Raw genomic sequence first — 13,844 nt, 5'->3', positions numbered from 1 at the left:
GATCCCTCTCCAGATCCGGGACTCGGGGATTCCAAAAGAGAAGATCGAGGTGATGCCTCTCGAAGACTTCCCAGTCCCTCGGCCGGCCCAGGGGCAGCGATTTGGGGTTCAAGCATTTGAGGTGGAACTAACGGTGGGTTAGGGGGCCTGGACATGGGTCTGTAATCATCTTCTCAATATGAGGGTGGTGTGGAAGGTTTTGGACATTGAAGGGGAGCTAACAAATTCGGGGAAGGTACAGGGGTCGAGGTGGCTAAAAGTTTTGATCGCTCACTAGCAACATTGTCCCATAAATACCAATAATTTATTTGGCCGGGGCGGAGGGCCTCCAAGATCTTTCGTAAGGCAGCCAGGCGATTTAGGTCAAATGATCCATTTTCTGGCCATTGTCTCCCTAAATCTAACTGGGACGTATAAGACGTCCAATTAGTTAAACAGAGTTCTGCCATACGAGACTTGGACAGTCCTGCCCATCCCGCCAAACGTTTCCAATTTTGGATCATATAATCAAGGGGTGAATCGGGAATAGCTTTTCCTTTCCCTTGGCCGGAACCCATGATTATATCCAAGCACAAGCAGTCTTATTTCCCTAAATTCTACCTGCCTAGAGGCTGTTTCGTCTACGTACAACAACCGGTGTTCTCGGACCCCGCTGGCTTTCTCCGTAGGAGGGGCGTCTTGAGTCCAAGACCCTAGTTGCTGGCCGTTATAACAGCATTTCTACTTCTTATCCGTGTCTTTCGCCTTTCGGCCAGGCTGCCGCTCTAACAGCTTTTAAAGTGGCAGACGGATACCCTTAAAGACTGCTTCCAAAAACCTCTAGAGGTTAAACCAAAAGCCCAGAAAATAGATAGAAACCAAAAACATACCTGACCCGAGGTACTCGCCGGTACTGTCCCTTTACCTGATTTAAGGATCCCGCCTTATTGGTCCTGAGGGGAGTGTCCACCTCCCGAGACTAACCCAATAGGTAAACTCACCTGGTGCACGCTGGGGTGTCAGAGGGTGGAGGTCTCCGAAGGCTCCAAGCTAGACGGGTCCCATCTGGGTCACCAAATTGTCATGGGAGAAAACTCCCTGGGGTTCGTTGTCTAGCCGCATAGGAACCAGACAACACGGGTAAAGGCTTTACTGCAGTTTATTTGCTCGAGCAAATGACCATAAGCCAGCAAAAAGGCAAAATGGCCCCGACTGAAGGGTGGGGCTGTCTTTTATCCCTTTTCTAACAAAGAAAACTACAAGGTCATCAACTAAGCAATACTTATGGTGATCATCTCCTTATATGGTGCATTACAAATTTCCACAGTAACATTACATTTATCTGTTATAGCTAGTACTTTTCCAAAAGCAAAAAGTTAAGCAACGGTTACATGTTATCTTTCACATTCCAATCTGTTTTCCTGTTCTGGGCCATACCATCTTCCCTCCTTCTGGGCCCTCCTTTATCTTATCTCATTCCTTGCTGTAGCTGGTTCTCAGTATACAGACTTAATTTCTGCTTTTTCTAACAAAATGGTTATGGCACTTGACATAAGCAAATGGCTGGCTTAGCTATTATTCTGCCTTGTGGTCAGCAGCATTGCTAGGCCACAGGTCATGCCTTGTGCTCAGCTGCAAATCTAATGTTTCCCAATAATCTAAATTATTGTTAACCTAACAGTATGGCATCAAAAAACTATTTTATTTCAGGGTAATAACAAACTTGCCCATCACAGCTCCAAGGCTAACAAGGCCGAGGTGCACTCTGTTGGTGCTTGTCAGCAAAACCTCCTCCACAGCAGTGCTGTCACGACTTCTGCATCTGGCGTGAGTCCAAACCGCTGTAGGAATGATTTCAGTTAGTGATAATAGATACAAGCAGCGGAGAGCCTTTTTTTAAATTGGGCCATGCCCAAGAGGCAGGGTTAAGCTCTTCTTCTCTATTACCATAACTGGCTGCAATGGCTTGGAGCACAGCAGGACATAAAGTAACATTTTCATCACTTCTTGAAAACTGATTTAACTGGAGCTCAGGGCACAGAACCATTTTTGCAGCTTCGGCTCTACTCACTGAAATTGCAAATTCTCCTTTACTATACATTTGAACTAGCCAGTCTATTACTGGCTCTCCTGGCTTGCATTCATGCTCCTTTTGAATATTTTTAATCTTTACACAGGTAAAGGAATTCAGCTCTGTTCAGGGATTCTCTCCTTGCAAGTTTGAATGACTTATCACCATGGGAAAAACTTGGCTGAGTTTTGCCCTTGGGGCGGGGAAGGCCTGGCTAGGTTCCTCCCTCTGGGCAGGAACATACAGTGGTGTTTCAGCACCACACTCGTCATAAATCTCCTCCTCTCCATCAATCTCTTCCCTTTGATCTTCCCAGAGCTTAACTTTTGGTTTATCTCTATACAGACACTTGTGGGAGGATCGATTCACAGCCTGCGCTAACTGCACTTTCTTCTGGAAGGGAGCGGCCACGCGTGGGACCATAATTTTTCCTTTCTTCTGTTTTAACGTTTCCAACCCGCTCTGCGAAGCTCGCACAGCCTTGCACGCCACGCTGTTGGAATTTCTCACAAATTTTAACTCCTAACTCAGTCGGGTGACCTCTTGCCAGAGCTGGGCATTCTCTTCGGTCCCTAACCACAGGCACGTTGCCAAGAGCCACGACAGGCACCCCTTCTCGGGCTTACCCTGGGCAGCAGCAGCAAACCTAGCCCAGTGATCTGGTACGGTTCCCGGGTCACTCCAGGCAGGTCTCAACCTATCCTTATCCCACCTGGGATTCTCCATCCCCGTCACCTCCTTAAGCAAAGCTACTAACGGAGCCCAGGCAACTCCCTCCATTCTGCCCTTTCTCTCCGGACCAGAGCCTCTCAATCCTGTTCGTGACACCAATTTATGTCCCATCCGCCTGCAGAGGGTTCGGGATTGAGAGTATGGTCAGGGGTAGAAAGGTAAGAAAGGTTTATTCACTTAACAAAAACACAACTACGCATAGTAACACGACAAACAATGGCAGACAAAAGCAAAACACATCTGCAAATTCTTGGCAGTCCCCTCTGATGCCTGACACGTGGTAAAAATATGTTATAATCTAGTCATTATGATTTTGCAATAACGTTTGTATAGCAGCTGTGTGGTAAAAATGTCTCATCTCACTACACAAAGGCTTCACAGCTGAGAACTGTTTGGCTTCACTACACAATTGCTTCTGCTAAGGCATATAGGCCAATGATAGATTTACGAGTAGCACTAGACTTCTGCAGACATAGCCAAGAACAGATGCAATAAATAACTCCTTACGAGAGATAAGAGAAGAGGGACAGGGAAAGATGCTGATGTAAAGAACTCAGACCCTGACCGAAGAATGACCGAGATGGGCTTAAAGACGGCCCCAGGGAGGAGATTTAAGATGTAAATGAGACATGTATGTAAACTGTCATAGAACATGTAACTGCTAGACATATGTTGCAAGACGTAATACTTGGGCTGCCAATAATTACGCGACACGTTAGAATCTTTTGTTTATGTTAGCTATAAAAAGGAACCCCAGACTCTGTTTGGGGTCGACACGGATCTGAGCATTAAGCTCCCTTGTCGAACTTGTTTGCAAACAATAAATCTGAAATTGGACCCAGCCTGTGTGTGTGACTCTCTCCTAGAGGTGGATTGGACAAGCCTCCAGGGGCATGAAACTAGCCGTTTGTGCAACACTCACAGCAAGCTTCTTTTCCTCAAAGTTCAGCAAAGTCAGGCGTCCCCGAACGACACTGTCCAAAGGGGTACCGGAAAGGACCCTGGGATGCGGTCCTTGGGCTCCTCGAGGTCCACGGGCCCACTGATCCAGGCAACAGCTAACGAATCCTTTTTTCAGATCTGTATCTTCCTTCTGAATGGTTTCCAAATATTCCAGCTCATTGATAGCTTCTGAATGATACTGATAACGAACAACCACTCAGATTCCTTTTACTTCAACTGTCCTTAAACTGACCAATTAGCAGTACAAGCCTTGCATTTCTTTGAGAAGGTCATTTTAACTACGCCACAGGGCCTTACTACTTCTAGGCTTTGCTAAATTTACTAGGCTTTCCTTTATACAAAGGCCTCACTACATCTTAAACTTGAATTAGGCTTTTAGCAACAACATATAGCTTAATATCTAAACAAATACAGAAAAACACTTGATATAATCTTCATAGAGCCTTCAGCAAGCACCTGTATCACACAGACATAATTTTAGCTGTCAAACCTATTAATCTGAGCTGTGCCTGGACTGGAGTAATGACATTAAAGCCTGGCTAGCTACCTGTCACATCTGCATTACTGGGCAGATATAAAATCCCAAAGAGTGGTCAAAATTACTATTATAACTAGGTTTGCGTTATATCTCAAACCTGACTCCTCGCAGGGCAAGTTTCATTTCAAAACGTCATCCTTCAAAGGGCATTTCCAGGCACGCGCAAACAGGGAGAATTACTGCCCCACCTGGGACGTGAAGCTGGAGGTTGTGCTCAGTAGAAGGAGCTGCATCAGACACACCAGTGCGACAGGTGTCATTCCCTGCATCCTGGATGGATAATCTTCTCAACAACAGGGACGCGCTGCCACTGGGGAACTCCTGGGGAAAGAGCTGGGCTCTTCCCCGCAGCCTTTGCGCTTGGTGCTCTGCATGGGCCTCGCCGTGGTAGAAGCTGTGCACGATTTCCCGATTGTCTGAACTCTGCCAATGAACCACAACCTCTTCCAGGTGGAAGGGGCCCTTTTGTTCAGCTGTGCAGGGCAGCAGCACATGCTCACTGATGACCCCTTTCATTGTGGGAAGTTCACAGCCTGGCGAAGGAAGAAGGACAACTTTGTATTAACAGAGCCTGAAAGTTTCACTGCCCCGGGGTGAGTCGGAAGCTCTCGGGGGAGACGCAGAATCGCAGCTCCATCTCAAGGAAGAGAATATCTAGAGCTTACGATAGTGCAAGACAACTTCCCAGTAAGAAATGAGTGTGAACTCATGCAGCGCTGTGCACATAGGGACACACATGTCCTAAGGTGAAGCACTAGGATACCTGTTTTGGTCGTGTTAGTCTATTCAGGTGTGTGAGAATCAGTGTTGTAATAGGTATTCACATGTATCAGAGCCTTACATAGACGCATGGAAAAATAAGGCCGGGCTGGAAGTCAACGGGTCGCATGTAGTCCCCCTCCCTGCTCAAGGAAGGATCCTGCCTGTCTAAACCAGCTCAGCCAGATGTCCAGCCTGCACTTCAAACTTCCAGCGACAAGAGCGGTCATGCCACGGCCCCGGGGTGGCTTCTCCAGGTGTCAGAGCATGAGGAGATGTAAGGGTTGTGTGAGCACAGGGGATTGCAGAGATGGCAGAACATCTGACACCTTACAGACACATTCTAACATTCCTCGTATCCCCCCGCATCTCTCTTGCTGCAATTTAAGCCTTTTATTTCTCGTACTGTCCCGTGTGAACGCGGAAAACAACTGAGCACCACCCTCTTGATTACAATCCCTTCCATATTTCAAGACTGTTTTTGTCTCCTCTATCTTCTCTTCTTCAAACTCAATACTCTTGTTCTTTCAACCTTTCTTTGTAACCCACGTTTTCTTGACACCTTTTTGTTGTGCTCTTTGGAATCGATCCAATTTTTTCTGGACTACATTGTCCCAAACTGAACATAACACCTGACGTGCTGAATTGTATGACCATAACGTGTATTGCAGAAGTGCTGTGTGTGCCTGTTACACTTCATTGTGAAAATGTATTTAGGGTTGCCATCATTGATGACATTCCAGTTTTCTGCTACTCTGTCCTCTATTGAGATGAAACCAGATGCCTTTATGTCCTCTATTTTTCTGTGTGTGCAATGTGCCATGCTTCTTCAAGAGAAAAATAGAGGAGATAAAGCTGTCTGGTTTTGTATCAATTGAGGACAGAGTAGCAGAAAACTAGAGTGTCCTCTATGATGGCCACCCCAAATGTCTTGGTAGTAGAAATGTAACCTCCCAGAGATATACCATAAAGACAGAAGTCATGACCTCATTAGACAACAAGAAGCACTAGAGATGACCTTGTGGTTTGCATAACTCTGGATGCGCCCAAGGAAAGATAGCAGCTTCCTTTCTCATCCTTTAATCCCTCCTTTTTTTTTTTAATATGCCACGACCATCACCTAGGACAGAATAAGACTCTTCGTTCTCATGAATGTTTCTTCCTCCAGTCAGGAAGCGGCAGCACTCTTCGGCGCACGCTCTCTTCTCACCGCTTTACATGTAGTCCAGAAGCAGAGCTGCACACATGCAATCCTCCTGCCTGCAGCTGCTTGACGGTACAAAGGGCCAGGCTCAGTCTCTAGGGCTCTTACTAATAACTGAAGCAAGAGTTCAAGCCCCAATCCACAAACCTGGGACAACTACATTACGCCTCCCAATTGCTCAGAAAGCAAAACCTGCCCTGTTTGCACCTCTGCACTAACCAAGCAAGCCTTGATGAAGGAGGAAGTGGGGATATTGTTAACCAACCAACCTCCTACAGCTAGGAGTGGCTGACAGCCCCGAGCCGTGACCCCTCTCCACGTGGTGTGCTCCATTCACCGTTTGTAGTCCCAGCTCGAAGAAGTCAAGGCTTCAAAGTGGGTCCATCAGGAGCTGAAGCAAGTGCTGCTTGGCAGAGAGGCGCTAACTAGAACCCCGTCTAACCCCATCGGTGCCACTGCCACTGCCGCCCTGATTTCCATCACTGTAGTCACCACGGCAGGTCTTCTTTGCCTGTCTTCCCCACCCTTGGTCCCCACTCCTGCCTTCGCTGCCACCCTCAGCTGTTCACGCACAAGCAGCCTTTGCAGCATTGCCCATCTGTAGCAGTGTTTCAGGCTGCCTCAAAGAGCCTCTGGGACTACACGCTTTTGGAAAGGGATCCATGCTCTACCTGGGCCAATGGAGTCTTTGATCCCATCAAAAGACACTCCTAAATAACAGTCTTCTTTCCTTTCCCTTCCCTAAGGCGGTCTCAGTGATAGCTATGCTCAATCCCAACTCACTTCCTCCAGCAGAGACAGACTCCTGGGTAAAGCCTGTTTGCTCTCGTCGCCGCTGACCGTAGCCCAGACCTCTTCACCCCACCGCGGCAGGCTACAGTGGGGCAGGGCTCGGACACCACGATCCATTGCGGCCCCTTTCGACTCTACCGTTCACGAGTCTATGAAACAGTGCTTCGGGTGACTTCTGTCCGCCAGCACATAAAGCCCAATTCTACGCCCCCTATTATGCATCTCAGTGGACCTAAGTGTTGAAACGTGAGCCTGGTTCACCCTTTCAAAGATGCTGAAAATCCATGAATACATTTATTTTTGTACAGCCAGAATTATTTTTTTATACAGCCATAAGTGCCGCTGCCCGGGGGCCGACCCCCCGGCCCGGCTGCGCGGGGCCCGGCCTCGCCCCTTGCTCTGGGGCTGAAAGGTGCCGGGCCCCGGGCTGTGCCGGGCAGGCCAGGAGCAGGCAGGGGTGGCGGGGCGGGCCCCCGGGGACAGACACGGGCACGGCCGCCAAGACCCCGCTCCACTCCACTCAGGGCCCGCCCCCCGCCCGGGCCACAGGGAAGGACACATCAGATTGGTGCAACATTCCCACCAATCGGGGACCAGCGGGGCGGGGATCTCCGCTCAGGTGCCGCCCCCCGCCCGGGCCGCAGGGAAGGACACGTCGGATTGGTGCAACAGTCCCACCAATTGGGGACCAGTGGGGCAGGGCTTGCTGCGTGCATGCTCGGCCGTTGCATGGAGGGGGCGGGGTGGGGCGGGGCCAGACGTGCGCGGGGGGTGGAGCGGAACCGGAGAGGTGAGCGCGGGCTGGGAGGCTGCGGGCTCGGCCCGATCGGGGCGGGCGGACGCAGGGTGCGGGGAGCACGGGGGCACCCAGATCCGGCCCACTGGTGCGGGACGGGGGCGAAGGGCTGCACAGGACCCCTCCCCCACCCGCACCTCCCCCGCCGCCGGGGGCCGCTCCCCTCTGGCCGGGTGCAGAGTCGCGGCAGGGCCAGGACGAGAGGTGGGGTGAAGCAGGGCTGGACTGGTGCTGTAGAGAAGCAGGGGCGACACATAGGGAATGCACGGGGGTGCACCCCCTGAGAGCACCGGGGCACCCCTGTCATGCTGCGCTCCCTGTGTAGCCGGTGGGCAGGGTAGCAGGCGGGAGCACCAGTGCCCCTCCTGCGAGCGCTGGCCGAGGGGGGGCTGCCAGCTAAAATGGCCACGCTGCTTCTGGAAGTGGTCACCAAGTTCCCGAAGCAGCGTGGCTGCTTTTATGGTGAGTGAGATCGGGGCCCCGCAGGCAGCAAGATTGGCCGGCAGGGGACCCCCACCCCACAACCAGTGGGATTGGTCTCTGGGGTCCCCCCAGTTGCTGACTGGTATCGGGGGGGGGGGGGGGCACGTGCCCCCCTTGACTCAAGAGCCACCAGACACCCATGTGGGGAAGGGAGGGGAGGGAGTTGTGTCTGGGGTTGCCCAGCCTGTGCTGGAGGGTTGGGCCGGTAGACTGGAGCCCCTCCTGCCCCAGACGTGGGGGGCCTCCAATCCACACACACACACACACACACACACACACTCCAGCACAGCATGGGCAAACCCCAGAATGGACTTGTGTGTGTCTTATCTCTTGCCCCAGCCTTGCAGTCTAATCTACATGGGTGGGCCCTGCTGAGAGTCCTCGTGGGGGGTCGCTAGAGCTCAGGCTGCATATAGAAAGCTCCGCCTGCATGTTTCTCACTAAAGAAATGCCTTCGACCAATGGCTCCTCACTGAGCCTTTAAATGTGCTTGTGGAGAAAGCAGGATGTACTTTGGAAAGAATAGCTCGTTCAGCTCTGTATAACCATGAGCAAACCGGATGGACACAACACAAGTGATCACTCTAAGACAGCTCCTATCATATGCTCATATTAGACACTGCCCTGCCCTCTCCGCACTCCCTGCTACACAGACAAATGCACTGTAATTCGGAGCCGTTCTTTCAGGATGTGGATCATTTCGTTCTCATGCAAGGGAGTGTCTGTCACTCAAAGTTTCAGACCCTTTTTCCAACATTACTGCAAGAAATAAATGCGGGAACAAACCCCCTGGAAACTTCTGCTGACTTTGAACAACAGTTGGATCTAAACATTGACTTGAACATTGTCTTGGCCCACTGGACCCAAACCCGGGACAGAGCCTCGTTAGACACATATTAGCAACCTTGCAGATACGAATGATTTTGGAGGCTGAAGAAAAAAGCAGTTGTGTTTTATGCAATGCGTCTTGTGTCTACATTTAAATGCCTGAGTTGACCTGGCGCTGTGCCCAAGTCTAAAATAACCCCTTCTTTCTGGAACACCCAGCAGGTCAAGTTTCTGGGGTGAAATACTGCTTTTCTTTTGTTTCCCTTCTTTCATATATCATTTCCCTGCACTGCTGTGCCAAAGCTCGACACCAGTCCTAGTTCACACATTGCACCAGGTCTGAGAAGCATAACCACAAAGCATTTTGCCACAGGAAAGTTTCTACCTGGGTGAAGGACCACGTGTCAGTTGGACACTGGACATACATTGGTGCAGTGCCACAGCTCAGCGCTGTTTCAGCAGGTCTGCGTCCCGGCAATGTGAGTTTGTCCTCTGTCCTTGGATGCCCGCAGCCCATCGCTCGCATAGGAAAAACCAGTGGGATGCGCATCCTGCGCCATGGCGCTCACTAGCAAGAGATGCCTCGTGGCAAAAAGGCTTTTGCCTGAAGCTGCCTTGGGTCAGAGCGCAGTAACGTCTGATGAGATTTTCCTCTTTAGAAAGGAGACAACTAGGTAGAGAGCAGCTTTGGCCAGACTTGGCAGGTGCTGAAAGTCCAAAGGCAATTTGCCTCTTGGCTGCTGCTTTCACTCCTGTGCGCTGGCAAAATTCTCCGAAATGCCAAGTCCCCAGTTTCCACCCCGCACGACCAGGCCTGTGCTTCCACCCTGCAGGTTTGCATTTCAGCCCACTCTTGACCTGCTCTCCCGGGAGAGATGCAACGGGGACAGCGCTAAAAACCCCCAAGTCTGCAGGGCCTGGTTCTCTCATGTCAGTGATATCAGAATTCGCCCTGGTAATCTAACTGTTGGTAACATTTACCCCCCAAATGCAATTCTTTGCTCAGGTTTGGGAGGTTAGGCAGCGATAGCTTGGGAAAAATATAACTTACTCTCATTTTCTAGCTCTTCCCTCAGAAACTTGGCCAGGAGGTGTTGTGCCTCTTTCAGCACTTGGGAGCCAGGCATGTCTCCTTGCAAGTAGCAGACCAGTGTCTTTAAACTGGGGTAATCTGGTGCCTCCCTGAAGTCTTCCGGCATTGAAAGGAGCCAGGTGCTAAGGAGCAGGGCTAGTGGGCTGAAAACAAATACATTGACCAAATCTGGCCATGGTCAGTCTTTGAAACAGTGATATTTGTCACTCAGCCTGTATCGAGAAGATGGACATATCCCTTCTGCTATGAGCCAGCAAGGACTTCTGATCTGGGCACCTTAGAAAGGACAGCTGCAACCTTTTACTGAACCTGGTTCTATGACTACCACATCCATCTCTCTGTATTGCCCTTCCCTGCACCTTTTCTGATTGTAGGAGATCCTTTCTGAGAGGGGTGAACAACTTCCTTCTTGTCCCAAGTTACTGGCTTGGCCAACACTTGGTCCTCCGTTAGCACAAGTGCTTGGAACGTGCCTCAAGGAATCACAGAGCATATTAATTTGCACAGGAAAAGCATATAGTGCCAACAACTTGCTTTCTCCTCTAGACTCAGAGCTACATTTCTCTATCTGTTTATTTGATGTATTGAAGTAGTCCTTAATATCGGCAGCACTGAATTCAGGGATCACAACCAAATAACGAAAATGCCCGCTAATTCCACTCACTGAATGACCCCGAGCAGTAACTAACACATCTGCGTTACGGAGAAGATCCCCGGCAATGATTTTGTACACCAATATTTTTATGTCAAAGGCGCTATCCATCCCATCGGTTTCCCCGCCGCTGGGGAACTGGAGGCAGTTCAGATCCTACCGGAACTCATTCAGCCCATCAAGAATAATTAATACCTTTTCATGACTGTTTTGATCACTCAGGACTGAAAGCAGCTGTTCGCACTTCTGTTCCAGAAGCGCTTTCACGATGATGGGCGTCTCGATGGAGTTCAAGTCACTGAATGATATAGTAGTCACATGGCTATAGGCCATCTTGCTTTCTCCTGAAGCCCAGTTTTCCAAGAGCTGTTGAGAGATGGCACTTATCCCTGTCCCCACAGAGCCAAGCAGTAACATCCGCTCAGATCGCAGCTCCTGGGCAGTGACTAGCTCACGTGACGATACGGGGCTCAGAAACTCCTGGCTTCTGTAAACATAGTCATGGATCTCTCCACGCGTGTGCACCACCTTCCCTTTTATAACGACCGAGATGTGACCCAACTGTCTCTTCCAAAAGACGAATTGTTGAATGCAAGTAGCAGGTTTGGGAAGTCTCTGGACTCCTTCACTGCAGCGCACGCAGATTTCTACAAAACAATAAAATTCAAGTAAGTGCCCGACGCAGGAACAGAAATGGGATTCCGGTATTCCAGCAGCCACCACCAGCAACCTCTATGATTAAGGCTGGGAAACCATCCCCATCCTAATCCCGTTCTCCTGTCTCAGCACCTTCACGACTGCTGGCCGTCAAAGGGGAACACTTCATACTTGGCTTTCTACTTGAAGAGGACTTTTTCTAAAGGGTCATCTTCCAGTTAATGCTAAGGGAGGGGAGAGGTGGGGGTGGAAAACCAGCCCGCTTGGAAAAGAAAAATCCAACCAAACCAATCAGCCCGGACAGATTGGTTTCAGAGCACCACTTGGATATTCCTCCTTCCTATGCACAAAGCGATTACAAGGAGGGCTTTTTGTGAAGCATATCGAAAAAGCCTCAAAAACTCCACTTTTCCAGCACCCAGCCCTCAAGGAAGTGGTGTTGCAAGAGAGCGGAGAGGACACAAAGCCTTCCGCCAGGAGGCAGCACGGACTTGTGGAAGTGTGCGCGCTCTCCCTCTCTCTCACGCATGCTTCGCTACATATGGATGTGAGTGTATTACGCACAGATCTGGAAAGTGTGTGCAAGATATATGTTCACAGCTAAGAAAAACTATGGGGCCTGGGCCCTTAGGTCCCATTAACAACCTTGGAATATGATGCAACACTTGCGGCACAAAAGTAAATTACTTTTGCCTTTAAGGAGACTGGCGAGCAGCCCTCATTCTCCAGTTCCTTAATGATCCCCCAAGACACAGCAGTGACAGACCACGTTATTATAGCCACGCAACCATCAGCTTCCCTTCACGGACTGGGAAGATCTCCTTTTCTCTGGTACGCCTTTCAACACTTATTCAGATGCGCACACGCTTTTTATAGCAAGAGGCGCTTTCCATCACCGAGTCTGATGTCAACCAAGATGCCGGGGGCTTCCAGGAGTGGTCCTGCAGACACTACGCAGTGCATCCTAACTTCCCAGCCCACCGACGGGAACGCTGTCTTTATGCAAAAGGTAGAGAGAGCATCGCTCCTGATTCCACTTACCTGTTTTTTTCTTTTTCCTGCTCTTCCATTTTCTATAATAAAAAGCAATCCCACGTATAGTCAATATAAAAATGACAATCACAGCTATTGTCCATGCACCTTCTGTCTTTGCGTTTTCCTGTTCGGTTACATCTGAAAAAAAAAGAAGTTGAAACAGCTTTTCTGTCACCATTTCTGGCTTTCTTGGCTGCCCAGGGGGCCAGAGACCTGGCGGTGGGGCAATTAAGCAGTGCCAGAGTCAGACTGCAGCCCTGTGGCCACACGCTCCAGACCCAGCCTGCCCGCCCGCCCCGCGCTTAGAGTCCCACATTCAAGTTACGGGCTTGGGAGAAGCGGGGAGGGCAGGGCGAGGAGCAGGGAGACAGTATCACCAACTGCGCTTTCAAAGCTGGACTTAGCCGGGGCCACGAAGCCTCCTCCTAAACACTACTAGGAAGTGGACAACAACAGCCCAGCTCCTACGCTTCGTGTTTAGACAGGAAGAGCAGCTCTCTCCAAAGCACAAGCTTGCAGGCATCTCAAGGAGCCACGGCCCCTGGTTCAGGATCACTGGCTTAGATCAACCGCATTTCCGTTATCTAGCTGTGATGAGAGAAAGCCACGGGGTTAGGCTGGGGTGGTCGATCTCTACAGGTAACTCACGCTGCACTGCATCCCGTTTCCAGCTGCATGTCTGTAGTCATTCCCTTTCCAACTTCCATGGCTTTGCACGCCCTCGGCATCAAACTAACCAGCCTGTAGCTGCCTAGGATCGCTCTTGCCTCCACCCCGCCACCCTTCTTACACACAGCCCCCTCCACGTGTCACTCTCCCACTGGACGGCACCGTCCTGGCTCAGACTGGTGACAAAGCCTTGCTGCCAGCCCTACCGTGTCCGGAGCCACCTCCGTCTATCAGCACTCGCCTGCATCCGTCCCGTCTGGGGCCAAGGGAGCAAGAAGGACGGTTCAACTTACCAGCTGCAGTGCCCAGAAGCAAGCAGAGGACCGGGGTTGCTGCGCAGATCCCCCAGGTCTCCGTTCTCCGCTGTCCTCCAGCCTGTTAAAACAAATGCCACTTGCTCAAACCATCGTTTAAAACTCTGCCCCTCCGCATACCACTGCCTCCCAGCACTGAGGTCCTGGCTCAGACGCACCTTGCTCGGCGCGGCGGTGAACACCATGGGGGGCCGCGCACTTCGGCCCCGCCTCCTGCCTGACGTCACGGCCGGCCCAGTGTTCGCGCGGGGCGCTTGGCGCTGCACACCCGGCCGGGGG

At 50.8% G+C, this 13,844-nt stretch overlaps 1 protein-coding gene across 4 annotated transcripts; it reads right to left on the bottom strand.

The window, feature by feature from the left end:
* Positions 1-1,105: 1,105 nt before the first annotated feature.
* On the bottom strand, positions 1,106-13,844 carry LOC102373544. Of its 4 annotated transcripts, none has more exons than XM_025195788.1 (5): positions 13,724-13,844; positions 13,545-13,626; positions 12,589-13,170; positions 11,086-11,537; positions 1,106-1,820 (listed from the first exon to the last, which is right to left on the bottom strand). In XM_025195788.1, the coding sequence occupies exons 3-5, from the start codon at positions 12,758-12,760 to the stop codon at positions 1,758-1,760; spliced, it is 687 nt and encodes a 228-aa protein (XP_025051573.1). In that variant the 5' UTR covers positions 12,761-13,170; positions 13,545-13,626; positions 13,724-13,844; the 3' UTR covers positions 1,106-1,757. The 4 variants fall into 4 exon arrangements, 3 of the variants coding, with proteins under 3 accessions (XP_025051573.1, XP_006039262.2, XP_025051572.1); XM_006039200.2 differs by having other exon boundaries at positions 12,589-12,720; positions 13,724-13,838; XM_025195787.1 differs by lacking the exon at positions 1,106-1,820 and adding an exon at positions 4,138-4,816 and having other exon boundaries at positions 12,589-12,720; positions 13,724-13,838.

The sequence above is a fragment of the Alligator sinensis genome, unplaced genomic scaffold, assembly GCF_000455745.1.
Source record: "Alligator sinensis unplaced genomic scaffold, ASM45574v1 scaffold1015_1, whole genome shotgun sequence".
NCBI classification, from domain to species: domain Eukaryota; kingdom Metazoa; phylum Chordata; order Crocodylia; family Alligatoridae; genus Alligator; species Alligator sinensis.
The sequence above is the reverse complement of the archived record's forward strand: the minus strand, read 5'-3'. Positions and strand labels throughout refer to the sequence as shown.